The 25,606-nt window shown below is 34.8% G+C and overlaps 1 protein-coding gene across 3 annotated transcripts in view; it reads left to right on the top strand.

Annotated features, from left to right (window-relative positions):
- Window positions 1-25,606, top strand: part of LOC106872929 (phosphatidylinositide 4-phosphatase SAC2) — a 1,166,845-nt gene that overhangs the window by 1,016,284 nt on the left and 124,955 nt on the right. For all 3 annotated transcript variants that reach the window (XM_089339784.1, XM_089339786.1, XM_089339785.1), the window contains one exon: window positions 6,931-7,001. In XM_089339784.1, coding sequence (XP_089195910.1) covers window positions 6,931-7,001 — 71 coding nt within the window. The remainder of the gene's footprint in view (window positions 1-6,930; window positions 7,002-25,606) is intronic.

Here is a 25,606-nt window from a genome sequence, read left to right as displayed (position 1 = left end):
TCTGAGTACAGCTCTGTGTGCTTTGGGTATGTGCTGTAGTTTTTTTGTGGTGCTCTTATTTTCACAGTATTGAAAGTGCTTTATGTAGGATGTGTGTGGTGCCTAGTAGTGCTATTTTCTGTATGTTATATATACTTGTTAGTCCTGGTGTTTTTGTTATGTATTTGTATGTTTGTAATTGTACCTAATGCACCTATTATTATAAGGATTGTTTTTGTTTTTAGGTTCAACATTTTAGGTTACCTCTATTTCCAGATCTTTGTATTTTGAGAGTTATATTCATTTTTTTATAAAGATACATTGTCATTGGTTGAGATTGATACGTCAAGGAGAACGTTTTTTTTTCTTTAGTGATCTTTCACAGCTATATCTACTCTATTAGACTTGACTCCCTTTGTCTGTGTGTCTTGGTATATCCCAGAGTATAGTTGCTTTGTTATTTTCTGAGACTTTCTCTGCGATATGCCTATATCATCTTTTTTCTGTTGTCATTCCATAGTGTTGGCATAGCTTCAAGTGTGTATATAGGTTCCAATTCAGTCTGGGCAGTGAGAGACAATACAATTTATTGTTTCTTCCCCACCAGCACATATTCTGTAGTTATTAATTGTATTTTTCTTCATTGTGTGTTTCTGGTGGAGAAGCTTTGATCTTGTGCCACATTTAAAACCCTTCAGTCTCTGCTTTGAGTCCTGAGCTTCTCAACCATTCATGGAATTTTATTTTGTACTTTTTCTATTTCTTTTCTGTTTAGCTTACACCACTATTTACCATGTAGGAACTTTTCTTACCATCGTTTTATCATGTTATTTTTTTAATTCCAGTTTTATCTTAGATTCTAGTTGCTTTACATTTTTTGTAGTTTGTTCTTTTTCTTCATAGTTGTCTGGCATTATGACCACTTTCTCGTACATTTCAGCTTCCTTAAAGGCAGAAAACAGTTTTTCATTTTGCTCATGCTTCGTGGCTATTTGTACCAGTTTTCCTTGGTTCTGAGTTTTAGATATTTTTCTAACACTTTGGTGGATATCATTATTATTATTATCATTATTATTATTATTATTATTATTATTATTATTATTACTATCATCAAGGTGATAAGCTGTCAGAATCATGTGTTTTGGGCAAAATGCTTTGCAGTATTTGTTCTGACTTCTATATTCTGAGTTCAAATCCTGCAAAAATCAATTCTGACATTCATCCCCTTGGGATTGATGAAGTAGACTACCCACACCTCAAAATTTGCAGGCCTTGTGCCTAAATCAGAAACTATAAAAGGTGGCAACTTAGAAGAATGATTATAAGCATTGGTAAAAAAATAGCTTTACACTACTTTTTCTGGTTCTTTACATTCCAAGTTCAGGTCAACTTTACATTTCACACGTCTGAGGTCAATAAAATAAGATATCAGTCAAGTTCTGGGGTCAGTGTTGTCGACTGAGCTCTTCCTGACAAAATCATTGGCATTATACATAAATCAGAAACCATTCTCCATCTGTCCATCCATTTTCTCCATCCACTATTCCTGGGTGGTTTGTGAGGGTAGAACCCTCAGGCAACTCTTCAATAGGACCCTACCAGAAGCAGACATCATCAGACTTTCTGGATGGATTCTCAAGTATGACCAACAGAAACTTCCTCATTCTTGCTCTACCCCTAGGTTTTGTACCAGTGGGCTTGGTTTGAAGAATCAATCTTGCCATTCTTTCCAGAGGCATTCTAATATGTCCAGAGTACAAGAGCTGTGGCCTCTCAATGCAGAAAGTGGCAACTCAAACCAACTCGATTCCCTGATCTCTGAGCCATGTGTCTCCAGACATCAACACACACACACAATCACAGAAAGTGGTCAGCTTCTGTAATATAAAAGACCCAAACACATTTCCTATGCAATTCTTCTTATTCTCCAGAATATTCTTGGACAGCTTGATTCAAGGAAATTTTCATTAAAACAATAATTACATTGGAGTTGAAATTGGTAAAAGACCTCAATCTTTTCCCTATTTACATTAATCCTTCACCAAAATATAAAATTGCTCATGATTTAAAATCCTGCCAATAACTAAATCATTCCTTCCTTTCTGTAGAAACTGCAAAACAGTTAAGTGTGTGTGTGTGTGTGTGTGTGTATTTGTTTGGATTCATATGTTTGTGTATTATGTATATATATATATATATATATATATATATATATATATATATATATATATATATATATATATATATATATATATATAAGTATATATATATATATATGTATATATATATATATATGTAATTGTATGTGTGTGTTTGTATATTTGTTTAATTGGATCTGCACACTTTCCTATTATATTGTATATGTATTTATTTGTATGTGTATGTATAGAAGTTTGTTTGTTACGTGTGTATATATTTGTTTGCATGGATGTGTACATCTCTGTATTGCATGCATGTATATATGTGTTTGTATAGATAAATATGTTTGTGTGTTACATGCACATATATATGTGCTTGTATGGATATATATATATATATATTCATACGTACACATACATATAGTTGCATGTTTGTAGATGTGTGCATGTGCATTTGTATTGATTTGTATTACATATATATATATTTATGTGTGTTTGTGCATTTCATGTGTATGTGTATGCTTGTAAGTCCGTGTGTTTGTTTACTTAGGAATCTGTATAATTTTCCTACTAATTGTATGCCTCATATTCAAAGTGAATATTAAGCTGAGCAGAATTAAAGTGTGCGTATATGTGAGTGTGTTGGGGGTGTGCATGTGTATATGTGTGCAGTGTGGTGTGTGTATGTGGTTGTTAGAGTTTGTATGTAAAATGAGAAGTATTAAATAGAAATGTGTAAATTTTGTGTTGCGTTAATGAATGAGAAGAAATATATATTTGACAGAAGTTTGTAGAATTTACCATATACATACCATGTTGTTGCTGTTGGTATGCACATTATGGCTAGATAGTTAAGAATGTTTCTACACAACCATGAGATCCTGATTCTAATCCCACCATGGGACATCTTATGCAAATGTAATTTTATATAGTCTTAAGTCAACCTTTGCTTTGTGAGTGAAACTGGGTGGAAGGAAACTGTACAGAAGCTCATTATGTCTTTCTATAACAATATAAATGACAAGACACCTGAGTAGTTAATAAGTTCACTTCATATGCAGAGGGTCCTGGGTTCAATTCCACTGTGTGGCATCTTGGTCTAATGTCATTTTCTTTAGCCTCAGATCAACCTATACCTTATGAGTGAGATTGGAAAGATGGAAACTGTATAGAATCCTGTTAGGTGATGTGTACTTGTAATTCAAAAGGTACAGCTTTGTCACACACTGCACCACATTAATTCTTCAACCCTTCTCTAATCATTCACAAATATTACCTACCTCCTTCTTCATCTTTCTCTATCTCTTCCTTCACCCCATGCTCTTGCAAACCTCCATTCACAAGGCTATTTTGGGGCTGAGGCTTGCGGACAAGACATTTGCCCAAGGTGCCATGCAATGGGACTGAACCTGGAACCATATGGTTGGGAAGCAAATTTCTTATCACACAGCCAGGCCTGAACCTGTGTGTGTGTGTGTGTGTGTGTGTGTGTGTGTACAATAAAAATGTATACAGAACAACACTGCTTCTTGAAGACTATAAAAAAAAAAAAAAGCACACTAAGGAGAAAAATAAAGATTTTTTTTTTTTGATAAAATATCTTTAGTGTGTTGCTATTAATGGTAACCTGTTCTATGTATTAGACTATATGTAATATAGACATTCGCCGTTGTTTTTTTTACTAATTATAGACAATAATTGCTTCAGAACATTACTGATTCCACCTAAAATTTATTCCTTAAAAAAAGAACTTGATTTCTGAAACCAAACACTAAACTGTACTTTTTTTAAAAGTGCAACATTTTAATGAAAAATAAATTTTTCATCAATGGTCTTTGTTGTGCTGGGATTGCTACAGGCCTCCAATGTACCAAAAATTTTAATTATGATTTGGTTATATCCAAGACAACAAAGATAAGAGTTGTTATTTTCTTAAAAATAGATTTATTTTGGGAGTTTAGTAGGGAAAACATTTTTTTATATTTATCTATTTATTGTTTTATATTTATTGTAAATATCATTTTTGGAATTATTTATATATTTCTTCAATATATCAGGTTGAGTAAAAAGTAAGCAACGTTTTGAACCATGAAGAATTTGTAAGTAGATTTTTGCAGAGCTTTGAATATTTTTAAACATTTTTTTTTTGCAATTGTCTGATAACACTGACATAAACTTGCCCAAATGCATCAATAAATTAACATTGATATTTTTTTCCCTGTTGTTACAATCATCTAAAATGGAACAGCCAACGCATGATATTCAAGTAATTTTGCTATTCAACTTCAAAAATGGATGTAAAGCAGCTGAAACTTCTCATGATATCAACAAAACGTTTGATGAGGAAATGACCAGTGAATGGTCAGCTCGAAAATGGTTTAAATAATTTCATATTGGAGAAGATCGTGAGCATAGTGGACGCCCACCTGTCATTGATGACAGTCAATTAAAGACTGTCATTGAGATGACGGTCAATTAAAGACCATCGTGTAAAACCACTCAAGAACTGGTAAAAGAACTTCGCATTAGCCAGAAAACTGTCTGCAACCATTTGCATGTGATCAGAAAATGTGCAGATATGAAATTTGCTATTCACTTCTTTGTTACCAGGCCAGTTGATTTCTTGACCATATTGTAACTTACAATGAAAAGTGGATTCTGTACAATAATAAAAAGCGTTCTTAGCATTTGGTTGGACCAAAATGAAGCACTGTAAACTTTCCCTAAATCTAAGCTCTTCAAAACTATAACTTCTTAAACCTGGAAAAACCATTACTGCAGAAACATATTGCCATGAAACTGCCAAAATGAACAAAAAACTGCTACTCCTCCATCCCAGACGGGTCAGCAGAAAAGGGCCAATCATTCTACATGACAATACTCAACCACACGTTTCACTAATGATGCTCCAGAAGTTGAGGAAACTTGGCTATGAAGCTCTTCCCCAGACCTTTTTTCTACTAACTACCACTTTTTTAAGCACCTTGATGGTTTCCTGTGAGAGAAGGAGTTCAAAAATCAAAACCGATGCTGAAAGTGTGTTCAAAGAGTTCATCAGTTCCACGACTCCAGATTTTTATGTTACCGGAGTAAACAAATTTGAAACTCGTTGGCAAAAAAATGTGTTGATTGTAATGGTACTCCACTTTGGTGAATAAAATTTCTGCATTGTTGAAATATATTGTGATGAATTTAATGTTTCAAAATGTTGCTTACTTTTTACTCAGCCTGATACAGAAATAGTTTAACAGGTGATTTTATATTTTAGTTCATTCACACACACGTGCATGTACACACACACACAAACATGTACACACACACATACATACATACTCATACATACATGCATGCAGGCAAACTCACATATATACGTTGGTAGTAATGAATATGAGAGGAAGTGATGATTGCCAATCTTCCAATCTATGCTTTCATTGGTTTATCAAACTAGCTTATATCACAACTTTTGGCAGAAAAGTCAGTTTTTCAATGAAAGGGTGGAATTTGAACTCAAAATGCACTGAAGTACAACATAAACAGATTGCTGATGCTGTAATAATTCTATCAATCCATCACCTTAGATTGGTACACTTTGTTACCACCCTTGTTAGGATAAAAAGCAAAGTTGACCTCAGTAGGCTTTGAACCCAGAGTAATTGACTGCTTTGTGGGAAGAAAATACTTAATGCACATGTAGTGTGCAATAATTTATTTATACCGATCTAGTGGCTTGCCCCTCCAGAGATTCAGTGACGTCATCAGTTCCTCATTCAAAATAACACTGGACAACAGACTTCAATATGGCAGTGATGGTGGTTATAACCTTCCTTTTTTTAGTTGCTGTTTATAGAATGTTCTAAAATTATATGAAGTTATTTAGCACTGCCAACCAGCTAAAGTTGGTATATAATTATGGATTAAATTAGTATTTTGTTCTGAAGACCTGGTATTTCAGTGTGATTATGCAATTGTCTACATAACTACTGCACAACCTACTAGGATTTGCTAGTGAAATATGTGTAAAGATTATGTAATTTTTTAATATTTTATACTATAAAAGAGAAGCGAATCTCAGTCGTTTTTTTCATCACAACATCGATAAAAGGAAGGGAAAGAAAGAGGAATCAAAATATACATCACAATGTATTTTTAGAAGGAAAGAAGACAATGTTGTTGTTGTTGACAGAGAAATACAGTAAGAGAGAGAGAGAGAGAGAGAGAGAGAGAGAGAGAGAGAGAGAGAGCGTGTGTGTGTGTGTGTGTGATAACAGACAGACAGACAGACAGACAGACAGACAGACAGACAGACAGACTGATTGATAGATAGAAAGAAAGATAGATAGATAGATAGATAGATAGATAGATAGTGTTGTCACTGCAGTAACTAATAAGTTTTGATTTAAAACACAGGAATTTTAAGTGCAAGTCTGTCAACACAATGCAAAGCACTTCAAAAAAAGACTATATGTAGATATATATTTATATATTATATATAGTTATTTGGGGGGATTGTTTGTGGGTGTGTATATTTCTGTGTGTGTGTGTGTGTGTGTGTGTATGTATGTGTGTGTGCACATGTGCACATGCCCATCCATGTGTTTCAGTGTCTTTCAACATATATACAATACAATACAGACTTTAAAAAAAGACTTTCACTGAACAATTTATGAAGGTATGTACATAAATAACAAATATTTTTCCTGGCAGCATAGTGACAGGCAACGACCTAGTCATAATAAGAAATAAACTAAATCTATTTTATTCAGCTCTTGTATGTATTTGTGTTTATATATATATTCACTTCATGTATTTTTAGGGCGATTACACACGAACTGGAGAACGCAAGCTGTCAGGTCTAATGAAAGATGGCGTCAATTCTGCCAACAGGTAAACAATATTCTTTCATGTCTTAAACTGTAAATATTCTTTGTTTTTACTTGTTCCAAAATAAAGACTTCATTCCTAACCATTTACTATTTAAACACCACTTGATCCTTCTGCTATAGAATCAAACACTACTTGCTCAAAGTAGACGTGGATTGTAATATTGGAAACATTATCCACATGCACGCTCACACATTTCATGTAGAATACCAAGTATTGTTTAATTTCATGATTTTCTTGCTATGATGTAAATATATCAATAATGTGGTGAGGGGGGGGGGGCATGTGGTATGGGGGGGGGAGGCATAATGGTTAAGCTGCTGGACCTGGCAGTATATTATGGCCTTGAAGAATGCCTTTCATTTCATGTTGTTCCCATGCCATCATCATCTGGTTGAACTTGCTCAGACATTTTTAACCTGCTCATGTCATCTATTTCAACCCTGCATTAGTTGAGGGAGGTCTTTGGGGGGGGGGGGGAGGCATCCACTGTCTCTGGTGCCTTGATCTACATACATTGTGTTCAGACAATCTACATGCATTATGTTCAGACATTATGTTCAGTACAGTCATTCTTTGACAGCCATAGCTGTAGGTCACCTTCCAGCTCCTGTTTAGCTCACCAGCAATGTCCTGCAAAGTGCAAGAGGAAACAGGCAGGAGATCTCTAAACAGCTGTTTCTTGGTTCGAGGAGTTCTCCAAGATATATTTAATACTGCTCTTAACACTCGGGTATAAGTTCCATCTAAATTGGATTCCAGTTTTTTGCTAAACCTCCAGGTTGTTGCTCCTTTTAAAAGGACTGACTCTACCATTGTATGGAAAAAAATCCTCGTAAGGTTGTCTGACAGGTTGACTTCCAGACAATGTCCAGTTTACTTTGGTTGTCCAAGGTTTTATGTCCTTTTCAGTAGAGGCTGTCTCAGAATCAAGGTATGTCACATCATTAACTTGATTGATGGGGGTCTTTGCTGATGTTAGAGATGGATCCTTGTTGATTGTACTCAGTTGAAAATATCTACTAATTTAGTGCCAATTTCATTCTTCCAGCTGTTAGATCGGTAATGTTCTATCAGGGAATAAGACAGCAGAGTTAAGTGGGTGTCTAAATCTACCTCAGTTACACAGGTACCTAAAACATAAAGTATGGTACATAGTACCAAATCATTCTGTTATTCTATGGTTGTTAGATAAACAACAACTGGCTGGAATGGCAGACTTTCTCTTTGAATATTTCCATGTTTCTCTTGTGTCTTTGAAATTCAACTGAAGCTGCTACTGACTTTGTCTTTTATTCTTGAAGGATCAATAATGTAAAGATTGATTAAACTTCACTCATCATCTGCTAAATCTGATATCATAGATTAACAAAATGCATATTCTTTTATCTTTTACTTATTTCAATCATCAAATTGCTGTCATGCAGGGTCGCCACCTTCGAGAACATTTTTTTCAACTGAATCATCCCCAGTACTTTTTTTTTAAACCTGATACTTATTGTATTGATCTCTAACTTAAGGGGACATAAACACACTGAGACCGGTTGTCAAGCAGTGGTGGGAGATAAACACAAACACAAAACACACACACACACACACACACACACACACACACACACACACACACCAGGCTTCTTTCAGTTTCCATCTACCAATTTCATTCACAAATTCTTCATCAGCCTGAGGCTATAGAATAAGACATTTGCTCAAAACGCCATGAAGTGGAACTGAGTTTCTGATAGGAACAGACGTCTCCCTCACTTCCTTTTTAGAGTCCTAGAGTCCCTTGGATCCATTGTCTCATGATGCTAACACTAGAAACGTGGTCATGTCCTTAACAAAACGAAACTAAGGGATTCTCTTGACCCCTTTCCGTATTCTCCAACCCCCTTTACAGAGTGCAGTGGTTGCATTTTATCATGTTGCCATTGCCTTGTATCCTGCATGACAAAAGCATCTTCACCCCTCGATGTTGTCATCATTTGTTTTGGGCAATTTGTGATTAATAAAAAGAGTAAAAAAGAAACCAATGAGATATTTGCAGAATGTGAAGTGAGATAAGAATGAGAAAGAGATGCAAGCATTGAAAGGGTGGGTAGAATAAAGATGGGGAAGAGGTGCAACAGAATGGAAGAGAACAGAGAGGGTAATAAGAAGGACGAAAAGAGAAAGAGATATGAGGGAGTGATGGAGAGTTGAGAAAATGACTAAAGGTGAATAGTGTGATGGTTGTCAATAATGTGTGAACTGGAAGAAAGGGATGAAGAGACTGATAAGCTAAAAGTATGGTGCAATGATGCTCAGTGGTGAGGGAGGGGCCAAATGGCTGCTAATTGTGATGTTGGCAAAGGGGATATCAATGAGGGAGTGGCCTGACAAAGTGTAATTTCTGGCAAGCTGTGCAAGAGAGTTGATGTGAAGCAATAAAATCTGACTCAGACTGCGATGACTTCTCTGACTCCTGCCAGATATTGATGCGTAAGGACAACGAAAATGCCAAAGGATCACTTTTGCAAAACATATTGAAACTCTGGAATGATGACCATGAAAACAGAAGTTATATCACTGTGATGATGAGGGAGGAGTGAAAATTGGTTTCTATCATGAAGAGAAATTTAAGACAGAATATAACTTGAACAACATATTCATAATGGAAATTGACAAAGAAAAACCAAATGCAAAAGCATTACAACAATCAGATATGAATTAAAAATACCAAAGACACAAACCATTGTTTAATTATTTCAAAATAAACAGAAACAATATCAGAATAGAGAAGACATTCAAAAATTGTGGACAATTTTCTTTTTCAACAAATTAAATTTCCTGAAAAATACAGAAACAATTGTGTTAAAGAAATCCCTCAAGATTCAGAAAATCTATGTCTAAGAAATGTGAAATTCAAAAATGAAGATATATCAGAACAATTGTACCAAGAAATTCTTGGAACAATGTAGCTTTACAATAAAATGTCTGATAGATTTGATAAAGCAACTCAGAACAGAAGAACAATTAATGCCACAGATGAGCAAAATGGTAAATCTTTCTTTCAGATGAAACTTAGATATAGCAAGGCTTACCAATTAAGACAAACTGAAGATTAGTAACTTCCCAATGAGGACAAAAGATTAATTGATATTCAAATTAACGAATGGAATAAAGGACTGAAATTTCCACTTACTCTTCAAAAGTCTGACTTTTCCAAATGAAAAGTGGTCTCCCAGGATTCTTCTGAAAATTAAATCTCTCTAAACAATTTTTTGCGAAAGAGGATAACAATGATGGTGAGTCTCTGATAAGAAATAAAGGTAATTTTTGTACAAAGAAAGCAAGAAACATCTCAGGAATTTTCCATTGAAATGATTGAAAATAAGAATATAGAACTGAATTTCTCAAACCAAGAACAGAAATATTTAAATTATCTACAAAAAGATATTAAAGCAGCAGTTGAAGAAACTGGTGAAAGTTGTTCTGTTGTCATGGATACAAATTATTATGAAAAAGTTGTACTTAAAATGTTAGAAAATAATAATTACTATGTAAAAATAAATAACAATGAAAATATTTAAAAAAATGGTAAATCTACTGATTTTACTGAATATGATCCATACATACAGTTCTATATTTAAGAGATGAGGAATTATATATTTATTTACATTTGACAGATATTTGTCCTCATCTTGTTTGTTGTTAACACAACGTTTCAGCTGATATACCCTCCAGCTTTCATCAGGTGTCTTGGGGAAATTTCGAACCTGGGTTCTCATTCCTAAGGTATTTTCCGATGTTGTTATTATCAGTGACCTGAATAATAAAAAAGATAATAATAATAACAACATCAAAAAATACCTTAGGAATGAGAACCCAGGTTCAAAATTTCCCGAAGACACCTGATGAAGGCTGGAGGGTATATCAGCCGAAACGTTGTGTTAACAACAAACAAGATCAGGACAAATATTCGTCAAATGTAAATAATGTATGACCCATACATGTTTGACCACTGAATATTTTGATTACATCAACAACTTCAGATACAAAAATAACAACAAGAAATAATAATTCTATGGCTTACCTAAAATACACAAAAGATAAGTTATAAAATCTCTGAAAGCAACTATACTAAAATGCTATCTGCAGATGATTTGGATTAGTCTTACTTAAATCAGATACCGAGTTTTATTTGCTATGATCCAGAAATGCTTAATCGCTTACTCAAAAGTTTGAGCCTAAATGCTATTTTTTTTTCCATTGATGTAACTTTATGCACCAAAACCACTGATACTAAAAGAATCACATTAAATATTGATATGTTTTCAATTTGAATTACCAGAACATAGGAATAAAAATTTATCATTGATGGACACATTCATATTACAAAACACTTATTTCATATTTGATCAATCAGCATACCAACAAATGTCTGGAACTATGATGGGGACTAAAATACTCCCAATTTATACCAATTTAGTGATGGGATAGCATGAAATGAAAATTTATGTTGAATCTTTGTGGAGCATTCTGTCTGACACTTGAATAACTCTGTCAATTATTTGCCTGTGTAGGTAATTTACTGCCTATATAAGCTAATTTGTTGCCTACCATGTTAGTCTCTTACCTGTCTAATCAATTCACTGCTTATAGGAACCAATTCTCTTTGTGTACAGCCAATTCACCCCCTATACAACACCTAATTCATTTCCTGACATTGCACCATTAATGTGCAACTGTGTGATATTCAATGTTTGGAGTACTTTCAATATCATTTTGCCTTTTTTTTTTGTTTTAACTGAGCACTTTGATATTCTATATCCTAGAATTCTGAAGCAATTGATGCTAAAACATTTCTTTCTGGTCTGTGAACTTTCTTGCTATTTCACTGTTTCTTTCCCAGCTAACCACATGTCATGGTTCACTTCTTCACCTTTTCTTTGCCAGCTAGCACTTGTTTCTTTCTCTAAAAATAGAACTGACTCTGCGTCGTTAGCATTTAACCACCCCTTTCATCTTCTTGCATTTTTCTACTGACTCAGGGCTAAAGGCCTGTTTGTATATAGATGTACAGTCAGTGATCAGTGAAATATAACACTAAACTTTCTTACCACTCAACTGTTCAACCTATCATAAGCCATGTCACTCTCTATCCCTCTATTTATCTTATATCACTGCTGGTATTCCTTTCTTGTCATCCGATTTTTTTCCCCCTCTGAGGAACCAGTTACACATCAGAGAAACTTCAGAGTAACAAACTACTGGTTCTGCCAAAATAAATATTACACTCTACTATGTCATGTATATTTTTTCTCTTGTCTGTTTATTGAATTATTCTATGTGAACAAGAGAGAGAGAGAGAGATACAACAAACCATTATGAGCAAGGTTTCTCTCTTACAAAGAATAGACAACTGAAAATGATGTTACAATGAAAAGAGTATTGCAACCAAACCAAGGAATGAAGTTTCTCATTCTTGCATGACGATGGACATAAATGTGCGTCCCCAGAGACAACAGTTACAAAAACTGAACACAGTGAGAAGCATCAGAAAAGCACAAACATAAACACCTATGGAGAGGGCAGGGGTTAATATAGTCCCCGCTTCCCAACACAAGTACATGCATGCATTTGTGTATGCGTGTAAGTATGTATGTGCATTTGCACGCACACACACAAGCACACATATACATATATATATACATGTGTGTATGTGTGTGTATATATATATATAGATTTATGTATGTATACATATATATGTATGTGTATGTTTATATATGTATATGTTCATGTGCACATAAACATATACATACACACACACATATGAACATGGTTCATATGTAATTATATATATGTGTGTGCGTGTAGGCACTTGCATGTTCATACATCCTCACACTGCATCTCACAAACAATATAAGCTAACAGGAAAAAAATTTTAATAAAACAAAATTAAATATTCTTTGATTCACATTACTGGGTTTATTTTCATTTTTCAATCTCAAATTGATGTTTACAAAAGTTTGCCATTTAATCATGTGTTTCTATACTTGTATATATATGTTTATATGTGAGATTGTATATATATATATATATATATATATATAGTTATTAATATTTCTAAGTCTCTCTAAAGGAGACTACGGCAGCAGTACTGGAAATTAATAGTTATCGCCAAGCCAACATGGCAGTCCCAAAATTAGGACGAAAGCTGCCGTGAATTAGCTCCGAGAAGCCATCGCCTCTAGCTAGCTATGTGACACACGAAACCTGTGTCCTTTATAACCTTCGAACAGGGGAGGTCAGCAGTTTCCCCTTGCTGGTTTGGCATCTGCAGACTAGTTTCAGGGTGTTGCCCCTTGTCAATGCAGAGCAGCCAAGCTCCAGCCAGGCGGCACTGCTGACTATCTGTTCGAAGGTTATTTATCTAATTTCAGTGGAATCTATCCACTGGTTTTCAGAAATAGAGTTATTAATATTTCTAAGTCTCTCTAAAGGAGACTACAGCAGCGGTACTGGAAATTAATAGTTATCGCCAAGCCAACATGGCAGTCCCAAAATTAGGACGAAAGCTGCCGTGAATTAGCTCCAAGAAGCCATCGCCTCTAGCTAGCTATGTGACACACGAAACCTGTGTCCTTTATAACCTTCGAACAGGGGAGGTCAGCCGCTTCCCCTTGCTAGTTTGGCATCTGCAGACTAGTTTCAGGGTGTTGCCCCTTGTCAATGCAGAGCAGCCAAGCTCCAGCCAGGCGGCGCTACTGACTGTCTGTTTGAAGGTTATTTATCTAATTTCAGTGGAATCTATCCACTGGTTTTCAGAAATAGAGTTATTAATATTTCTAAGTCTCTCTAAAGGAGACTACGGTATATATATACATATATACTTTATTTACATTATTTACATTTGACGGATATTTGTCCTCCTCATGTTTGTTTTTAACACAATATTTTGGCTGATATACCCTCCAGCCTGCTTCAGGTGTCTTAGAGAAATTTCGAACCTGGGTTCTCATTCCTAAGGTATTTTTCGATGTTATTATTATTATTATTATTATTATCATCATCATCATCATCATCATCATTATTATTATTATTATTATCATTATTATTATTATTATTATTATTATTATTATTCAGGTCATTGCCTGGAATTGAACTTGGAATCTTGGGGTTAGTAACTTGCACTCTTAAGCACTATGCCATATGCCTGTGGCATAGTGGTTAAGAGCACGAGCTACTAACCCCAAGATTCCAAGTTCAATTCCAGCCAGTGACCTGAATAATAATAATAATAATAACATTGAAAAATACCTTAAGAATGAGAACCCAGGTTCGAAATTCCCTCAAGACACCTAATGAAGGCTGGAGGGTACATCAGCCAAAACATTGTGTTAACAACAAACAAGATGAGGATGAATATCCGTCAAATGTAAATAATGTACATAATTCCTCATCTCTTAAATATACAACTGTAATATATATATATATATACTATTATTCACACACGCACCAGCACTCATAGTATGGTTTCAAAAAATTGCCTTATGTATAGGCTGTTCTAGGATTCATCTTGCTACATGAATTCTTGGCCAGCAGTTTCTATCCTCTCCTTTAGTGAAAAAATGTCTTTTGAATGATTTTAATGGATGGAAGCTGTTCAGATGTTTGTTGAAAGTGTCTGTGTATATATATATCTATATATCTATGGACATCTGATTTTGTGTATGTGTGCATACACATGCGCACACACATACATATATCTTCTATGTTTTACTTGTTTTAGTTATTATGCTGTGGCCATGCTGGGGCACTGCCTTGAGGAATTTTTAACTGAATGAATTCACCCCAATACTTTATTTCTAAGCCTGGCATTTATTTTATCAGTCTTTGTTTTGCTGAACTGCTAATGTTACAGGGATATAAACACACCAACACCAGATATTAAGTGGTGATGGAAGACAAACACAGACACAAAGACATGCACATATATGTATGTGTGTGTGTGTGCAAACACACTCACACACACACATACATATACGACCGGCTTCTTTCTACCAAATCCACTCACAAAGCTTTGATCAGTCTGTGGTTTAGTAAAAGATGCTTGCCCAAGTTACCATGAAGTAGAACTGAACTCAGAGCCATGGTTTTGGGAAACAAACTTCTTACCTGCACCTATACATATATATATGTATATGTATATAGGCGCAGAAGTGGCTGTGTGGTAAGTAGCTTGCTTACCAACCACATGGTTCCAGGTTCAGTCCCACTGCATAGCACCTTAGGCAAGTGTCTCTACTATAGACTTGAGCTGACCAAAGCTTTGTAAGTGGATTTGAAAGAAGCCTGTCATATGTGTATATATATATATATATATATATATATATATATATATAGGTGTAGGAGTGGATGTGTGGTAAGTAGTTTGCTTACCAACCACATGGCTCTAGGTTCAGTCCCACTGCGTGACACTTTGGGCAAGTGTCTTCTACTATAGACACGGGCCGACCAAGGCAAAAGTTTTGCTTCCTGAATTTTAACTTTGTTAGTTTTTTACTTAACAATGTGAAGGTTTGCATCAAGATATTCTATTTCTCAGAAAAGCAAAGGATGCATTTTTCTGTCTTTCTCTATGCACACATGCATGCGCGCACACACACATATATGTCTGTATGTCTGCACTATGCAAAGAAGCTGACACATGGTCAGTCAAATTGCTAGAAGTAGCCTCCAATTATATCTTACCATCTTAGAGAATGCAAACAGACACTGGATAATGTTGTCCTAAATATCCCTAAAAAGTAGGCATGGTAACTGCTAGAATCCCTCTGTTATCAGTCTATTGAATTACAGTTGGCCTGTCATTAAATAACAACTATAATGACATATTTGACAAGTAGAAAATTTGAAGAGAAACAGCCACAACATTGGAATCTGTGAAACCAGATTGAAAGAAGAGGAAAAAATTAAGGAATAATGTGTCATGGTTTAACATCACCTTGATCTGTAATTTAGCCTGAAGGTAGCATCCTATACAAACATACACACATACACATATATATACATGCACATCTATCTATCTATCTATCTATCTATCTATCTATCTATCTATCTATCTATCTATCTATCTATATGTATATGTATATATATGTTTATATATATATATATATATATATATATATATATATGTATAAAATCAAAATAAGCAACAAGGATATCCAAAGTTAATGCAGTACGATCGTTTCATGCAACTCCATTTATTTAAGCAATGTGAACATTTATTATATATATATATATGTATATATATATGTGTGTGTGTGTGTATTGATATATATATATATATATATATATATATATATATATATATATATATACTAGCTTAAAAGCCACACTCCATGTGAACTTTTAAGGTAGCCCCTGCAGAGGGCTAATTGGGCCTGCAAGCCCAAAACTAAAGAGAACTAAATAGCTTGACTATAATACATCTATAATGACTATTTGCCCTGATAGTGTTTGATCAAAGGTTAAAGACGGATGAGAATTAATTCTGTAATGCTATTATAATTCTATGATTCCAGTCCCAAGTTGAATTCCAACTGTTGGCCAATTTTTCCCAAAGTTCTTATCTTGATGTAAAATTTATGAAACAAAAGTCATTTATTTCCCCCTTGATCTCTGATGTTATCTAACAAACATCAACCAAAATGGCGTGAATCAGCCAAGCTTCCCTGCTAGAAATAGCAACCCAAATGCTTTAAAATCAGATTCCAATGCTGGATGTTCCAGAACCAAATGCTGGGCAGATTTTCAATCCTGGGATCATTTTGATTCCAAAATGGTATTAAATATCTATATAAAGCAAATTTAGACTGAGATACAGGGGTCCCGGACAGACGGACAGACAGAATTTACTTTCATTATTATAGATGTACACACATATAGATTCATACACACACACACATACAAACACAAGTTCACATACATGCACACATATATTCACATACACACACTCATACATACATGTGTATAGGCACATGCACACACATGCATACACATACACAACTGCATGCTCACACCCACATTCCCATGTATACATGTACACACATACACACACCTGCAATCATTTGTAGAGTGGAACTAGATACACCCAAATTCCATGATTGCAACAGAGGTTCCATTCTTTGTTTAACCATTTCTCTTTATCTCCTCCTAGTGTTTCTGGTTTCTTGTCATTGTGAATAGCAGAAACTGGAATCAGATTTACCAAACTAACTTTATCTTGGAACTCTGCAAGGAATGGGATATATTTGCATATTTAGTAATTCTATTGTGGCCCTTTTAGTTCTACTTGTCATGTGTGTGTGTGTGTGGGGGGGTGCTAATTCATATATGGCAGTTCCCTTTTCCATATCCATTCATGCACGAATATTTCATAAACATATTTCTTGGATACATATCTAATTTATTGTACATCATCTGTGTGTGTGTGTGTGTGTGTGTGTGTGTGTGTGTGTGTGTGTGTTTACATATAAACATACTTATTCAAAAGAGTATAGACACCCCAGAAGAATGCATGGAAACATTTATTGAATTGGTAATGCATATAAACCCAACATTTCAATGTAAAATTCTATCTGAGACATAACTGTTCTATGAATATTGCTATGATATATACATACATAAATGTGCACATATATACATATAGATAGATAGATAGACACACAAACATGTATATACTGTAGCAATATTCATAGAATAATTGTCTCATAGTCATAGATACTATATATATATATATATATATATATATATATATATATACACATATATGTATGTATGTATGTATGTACTTATGTTTGTATATATGTATATACATGTGTATATATGTATTATGAAATCAGTGTGTATGTACCATTTGAGCTGGAAAATCAATTAGACTGCATGAGCAACTGAGGAAAAGTTTCCATCATTTTGTAGCATGAGTGAGGACTTTGTTAGCATGAGTTATCTTCAAATTTTGTACCAGAAGGGCACACGGCATTAAAACCTATTACTACACCATTTATTTCCAACCATAGATTCAATCAGTTCTTTCTGTTAATCTAATGCTTGATTTACAGACGTTGATTCACATGCTTATACTTCCATAATTCTAAATATGGTAGCGCCATCGAAATAGAATTAAACCAAGCAAAAAGATAGCAAAAACGAATTCGTTTCATTGGTAAAGTGTTCATTTGATCTGTGTCGGTGAGATAACTTTGTGATTTTATCTCCTATTGACTCTGAGTTTCAGTTTGATGTTGATATTGCTATCGAGTATGAAGTTAGCTGACCTAATGTCATGACCCATATTTCCTCTCTAGATTACTGGGTTAGACAAGGTCATGTGACAGCCACACTCACTCACATGATGTACATACATATCTGTATACGCAACTCTTGATACTGCAGCTGATTGAGCAAGCAATCTGTTAATCTCTTCATTAGTTTCAGCTTATTGTTCTTGCTCTTGCCATTATTGTTGTTGTTGTTGTTGTAAAACTGTATTTTGCTCTGCTTGAGAAATCTTGCACTATTGAAGTGGTTGATTGAAAACAAAAGATAAAAAAAGAATATTCTCTGAGTGTTTATTTTCCATAACCATCAAGCCTCAAAATTCGGGACTTAAACATCGTGCCCCACCCATCCATCTGCCCAGTTTCAAATAAAGATTTAACAGAAACTGTGAAGTCAATTATTTGGAGATTTGGTTGCAACTTTAAGAATGAGGCTGGTTTTTGTTCTTTAACACTAGGATAATCCTAACTGAGCAGATGTATGATCAAAGGTGTTCCAGTCATGACCATCTCATATTGTTTTTCAGCATAGTGTATCTATGACTACATTATCCACTTTGTTCCGTTACATTTAAGACAACAGGGTGGAATTTGTGGGATATATGGCTGATTGAAGGATTTCTTTTTTTCCTGGTACTCAGAGTTAGTATAACTCCATCAAACTGCTGTTGAGCCTAATCAATTCAAAGCTATGTTTTCCAGCTGTACTTAATTGCTTGGAGATGGATGAACATCAACTTAACTTACTCTTGACTCAGTGTTCACAGAGATAAAACTTCAGGTGTTAACTTAATCACTTTAACATCACTTTAACCCTTTGAACTTCCAAGTATGCTTTTGTAGGTGTGGTTTTGTTTGACTACACCCCTGGAAGATGCAAAAGAGACCACAATATGGTTTTGCGTTTCTGGCTCATTAATTAGTAGAAACATTATTATTTTCAGCCATACACATAAAACTCTATAGCTACCCAGTTTTGTGGAAACTGAAATCATACCTGCTAAGGCGTATTTATGGGCTCAGAGTGTCAAGTATTGCAAGACTCAAGAATGAATATATATATCATATATGATAAGATCTTAAGAAGTTGGACCTCACAGAGGGGATGGCAGGAGACCAAGGCTCCTGGCAGTTTGCTGTGCTTGAGAAGATACATCAAGCTAAATAAAATCATAGTTGTCCTTACTTACAGACATGTCCCCTGCATCCCTCTCCAAGGTGAGCATTTCTAACGTTGTGGGCTCGTCGGTACTGGTGCCTTGTAAAAAGCACCTCTGCTGGCTCCATGTAAATGCACTTGTGCCGGTGCTACGTAAAAGCACCCAGTACATTTTTTAAAATGGTTAGGAAGGGCATGCAGCCATAGAAACCATGCCAAAACAGACAATTGGAGCCTGGACGACTCCTGTCAAAACATCTAACCCATACCAGCATGGAAAACGGACGTTAAATGATAATGATGATGATGATGATGGTGATGGTGGTGGTGGTGGTGGCGGTGGTGGTGGTGATGATGATGATGAACCAGTGTTTGACAAGATTCTGCCTGCATTTAAACTGAAAGTCATAAGTAATCACTTCAGCTAGAAATCAATGACCATAGCTTTGTATTGGGTCCTTTTTTTTTTTTTTTGCTGACTTTGTAGCTGTATCTCTCATGTAGCTATTATTATTGATCTGTCTGGCACCACTATTTGCTTTTATAGACTTGGCTTATCTCTTTACTTCCCAATAATGTAACAATTGTGTTAATTAAAATGTATGTTTGTTAAAGATTAAGATGTTATTTAACTAACCAAACAAAGAATAGAATTGCACTCATTTGATGCTAAAAATCTATTAATTTGATCTTGGATGGCAATATTCTTTGAATCACAAAAGCAATGGAGGAATTAAGAAGCAAAAAATAAAAAAAAGAAATCCAAGATAAAAAGAAATATAATCGTAACTAATGAAAAGAGATAAATTTGATTGTGCTTAAAACTTCGTCAGTCATTTAGATTGAGTTATTATTGTTTATTTGTTTTACTTTTTGTATTGAAAGGGATTATGAGAATAGAAGTGATTGTGACAAAGATATTACAGAATTGGTTCTATTTTAGCACAGACTTATAACAGGACTTGAATTCAGCAATTGATAAAAATAAAATATCAGTTAGTTGCATAATGTTCCCACTACTTACTGCAGGGGGTTGGTTCTGTTTACAGCTAGATGGACTGAGACAATATGAGTTACTATGTAACATAGTTGATTGGTTCTTTTTACAATCAGATGAACTGAGACTGTATGAGCTTATCTCCTGCATGCTGTAGAAGATGAGCACTTTTTACAGCTAGGTGGATTGATCCAATATGAGTGAAGGGTTGTCATATCTTTGATATGAATGAAACAAGTAAAAGAATGAATAAGTTCCTACAAAAGACCTTGTGTCTATTTGGCATTCAAATCCAAACAATTCTGATCTTAATTTTATCACAACTTCTGAGTTCAAATTCCACCATGGTTTAGCTTGGCCTTTCATCCTTTCAGAGTTGATACAATAAGTACTGGTTGTGTACTGGGATCAATGCAATTGACTTGTCCCCTGACCAAAATTGCTGGCATTGTGCCAAAATTTGAAACCAATTTTATCACAGCTTGAATCAAAGTTGACACTTTCAAGTTTGTCCCTTAGTTCTTTCTAATTGTTAAAACTTAAAAGCCGAAACCTGTTGCATTTTCTCTGATTTGCTGCTTATTTGGTTAATATCTAGAATGGATACCAAGCCATCAAGGAATATTGTCTTTGTTGTATGTAATTAGTTACTTAATCTCATGAAACTAAAGTTAAATTCTGAAACCTTTAGGATTTTAGAAATCGTTTGGTAATAATGTAAAGAAAACAAGATAAGGTAAAGCTATGTGTGCTGTCTTATGTTACTGAGCTCATGTGACACAATATGTGGTCTTAAAATATACATTTTCTCTTTGTAACAGGATGATAGCAAATTACTTAAAACATTACACATATTTCTTGTTTGAATATAAATCTCTTGACATTTTTGATGTACAATGATTGTCTGTAAAGTTCATAGGCTGACCAAGAGACTCTCATGGAACGTGATCAAATGAGGTTCAATTTTCAATATAGTCCCCTTGTGGTTCTCACATTTTTCTATTGCTGTTGCAGTGTTTGGATCCCATTGGGGAAGAAGCTTTCATCCTGTTGATCAAAAAAGTCATGAACAACAGATATGACTTCACCACTGTGATACTGGTTCCCAGCCAAGTGTTTTTTCATGTTGGGAAACATGATAGTTAGATGGAATGAAATCAGGAGAACAGGAAAGGTGATCAATTGGTTCAAAGCCACAGTCATGCACAGCCACCATTAAAACTTAAAACTTGCACAGTGGATGAAGCAAGAACTCTTTCATCAATTTTCTTGGGCATTTGGTCTTGATAATCTTTCATAACTGCCTCAGCAAGTTGGTATAGTACTCTCCATTGATGGTGTGGCCTTTTCCATCCTGAAAAACTGAGGCCATTAACTTCCCTGCAGATGAAACAACACTGACCTTCTTTGGAGTAGGTAAGGGGGATGTTTCCACTGCATGGATTCTCTCTTTGTCTCTGGCCCCAAGTAATGACCTAAACAATTATTCTGGGTTAGGAAACATTCAAGGAAACCAGCTGGATCTTCCTGAAACAATATTAGACTTTCCCATGATGTGAACTGCCTGGTGTGCTTTTGATCAGGGTTCAGATATGGCACCCACCAAGCAGAAACCTTTGTCATGCCAAGTTCATTGTGCCAAATATTCTCAACTCTCTCATAGGATATGCTAATGGTATTGGCTATTTGATTTGTAGTCAATCATGTGTTATCTATTACCATGTGGTGAACACCATTAATGTTTTCCTCTGCGGTGGCAGTTGCAGGACGTCCAGACAGTGAGTCATCTTCAAGACTCTCCTTTCCTCTCCTAAATTCAGCTGTCCACTTTTACACTATTGATAAAGCTGGAGTGGTCATCCCCAAATGTAGCAACCATATCAACTTGAATGTCCTTGGAGGCTAAACCATTTATCTGCAGGTACTTGATAACACCACGATGCCAAATTTTGTCAGTTTGTAAGACAAATCGATAGTAGTTCCTTTTGAAGTCTCTTTTGAACAGTGAGATGTCAGTTTAACTGGAAAGAAACAATGCAGTTATTAATAAGAAGAGTTGAAATTAATGCATGCAAGATTTCACAGCTCTAGTATCACTCGTTCGTAGTTAGCCTATAAGCTTTTCAGCCTTGCCTCATGTATGTATGTGTATACACACACACGAACACACACACACACACACACATTTCTGAGCATGATCAAACAAAAAATAACATTCTGGAGCACTTTTCACTCACCTTTCTTTAGAAGATGTGTCAGTCTTTTATATTCTTTTACAGGAAGCCCACTACCACCACCACCACCACCACCTAGCATTTTCACATTACAATTCTTTACAAATATTTCCTATCAAGTAGTGATGGACATGAATATCAATTTATAATGCTACAAATGTTTAGGGTTTTGCAGTCGCTCACTATAAACGTCTCCTTATCTGCAAAGATTTGCCAATCTCTACAACCTCTCGACTGAATTGCTTTTGTGTCTTGTCTCTAACGATGACACTCTCTCTTCTATCTGTTCTTGATTCATGATGATAATGCTATTGGTATGTTTCAAGAATATTCTTTTACTTATAAAGGCATTGATTTATTCCATCTCTATTATCTGTCAAGATATTCTTTCCCACGGATACCATTGTCATTTGCTGACAATGTTGTGTACTGTTGGAAAGGTAACATCACTGAACGGACACTTTTAGGTTTCTGCTGCTGCTGTTTCTCATAATGGTAGTGGTAGAGGCACAGGCAGTGGTGGTGGTGATGGTGGCTGTGTTGATGATGATGACAATAAGGCATTGATTCTGGTGGTGGTGGTGGTGGTGGTTATGGTGATGATGATGATGATGCACATGACATCTTACCCAGAAAAACAGCTTAGTTGGCCATTTTCTCACACATCATTGTATGTACATATGTGTGTGTATGTGAATATATGTATGTATATTTGTGTATGTGTATGTGTGTGTGTGTGTATATATATATATATATGCACACCCACGTGTGTGTATGTTTATGAATGTATGTATGTATATATGTATGTATGTATGCTCGTATCTATGTGTATCAATGTACATATTCATGTGTGAACATGTGTGTGTATGAATGTATGTGACATGTTGTTAGAGGTTGTAGTGGTGGTGCCAGCAGAGGTGGCCCTGGTGTTAATAGGAGCCACAACTGGGTGTCATGCCAAGTTCAAAATTCTTCCTTTTCAACTAACACTTCGTGTCTTTAGACCAATAAATTGACAACTGTCAAGTTTTGAACTGCTTCATTGAACTCTCGCTGTTCTATTATTGACAGAAAATTACCAAATCCAGTTGTCTTCATCAATTAGTATTCTTTGATTTTTTTTGTCTTTTTTGTGTATTTTATTTTTTTTTCCGTATTTTCCTAGCTTCAGTCATTGAAGTGCAGCCATGTTGGATCTCTATCTTCTGTGAGAGTTTTTAAGGAATTTTATTGGTTACAGACCTTTGTGCGTTTCTTATTTCATTGATTTCTGTGAGACACAGCTTGGTAGAAAAAGCACCATTATGTATTTTTAATTGATGTCGATTTTTTCAGCTGTCACATCACTCATATAAACACACACACACACACACATGCATGACTGCACACATACAATTGCTCACACATACAGACACACCCAAACATTTAAAGGTATATATCTGTGTGTGTATACCTGTATGTGTATGTATATGTGTATATATATATATATATATGGTAATGTGATTGCATGGTTTTGTTCAACTCAAAGCAAAATAAAGTAAAAATCTTATTTTAATACAATCTGACATTTGATAATTATTGTCGGTCAGTATTTCTGAATCTTTTAGATAAGGCATTGGCATTTGCAAAGAGGTTTAAGAATATTTCACCTTTGGAAAGAGAGATAACCCAAACTGCCAGAAAAACATTAATCTCATATAATGAACACTATTGAACCCATAGTGATATCCCTGATAATTTCGATGTTACGATGGGATCCTCTGATTCCACACAAATCACTGCCATAGTTGGGCTATTCTTATTATCAATTATTAAGGAGAAATTTCCAAATATTAGTGGGGCATTATATAGAGATGATGCTTTATTTGCTATTTTGAATTTTCCCTTATGAAAAATTGATAGGATTAGAAAACAATTAGGGTCTTTAAGGGATATAATTTAGATATCACCTTCAAAAACAGGTCTAAGATTGGGAATTTTTAGGCGTTACTCTGAACTTGGAAAATGGCCTATTCTATCCAGTATATCAACGTATCATCTAACCATCCAAAAAATGTCAGTAACAGCGTAATTAAAGGGGTATCAATTAGGATATCTAATCTATTTGCCAACAAGCAGATTTTTAATAAACACGCACACATGTATAACCTGGCCCTTATGAATAGTGGCTTTAATATGAAAATAATATACATAAAAAATACTGTGTTTAGAATTACCCAAATTTGGGTAATCTAAATATAGATATCCCATCTAACATTCACCCTCTTCAGTTAGGACAACAGTATTGATATAACATGAAAAATTAGAATTTAAATTATAATAATGGGGAGAATATTAATGTAAATAGGAAATTCTATAAAAAACAGCACGTAATTAGGATATTATTTGGCTTACCCCCCACACACTTTTCGTTACAGGTTAAAAACCTCCCCCAGTTATTCTTTAGATTAATTGAGAATAATTTTCCTTCAACACATAGGTGCCACTCTATTATTAACAAATTGGCTCTGAAGTTTTCTTACTCCACAACATCGAACCTCAAATTGATTACTGCAACAAATAATAGGCTTAAAATACAAAATTTGACAAATACTAATAGTAACAAAGGATATAATTATAAAGAAATGGGTGGTCCTGTGAAAAAAGATGCAATTATCACCCCCAAAATAATTGTCCATTAGATGATTAGTGTCTACACAACACTGTAGTATATAAATTTGAAGTGAATTCTTTAAATGAGGTTAATAAAGTATACATTGGAAATACTACAAATTTCAAGATTAGATATAAGGCACATATGAATTCGTTTGTTAACAAGAATATGAAACATTCAACTGCTTTGGCTTTATATTTAAATAAATTAAAAAATAGTAATAGAATATGCACCCTAAAAT

Source organism: Octopus bimaculoides, chromosome 22 (assembly GCF_046866305.1).
Source record: "Octopus bimaculoides isolate indiv1 chromosome 22, ASM4686630v1, whole genome shotgun sequence".
Taxonomy (NCBI): domain Eukaryota; kingdom Metazoa; phylum Mollusca; class Cephalopoda; order Octopoda; family Octopodidae; genus Octopus; species Octopus bimaculoides.
This window is presented reverse-complemented; position numbering and strand designations above follow the sequence as displayed.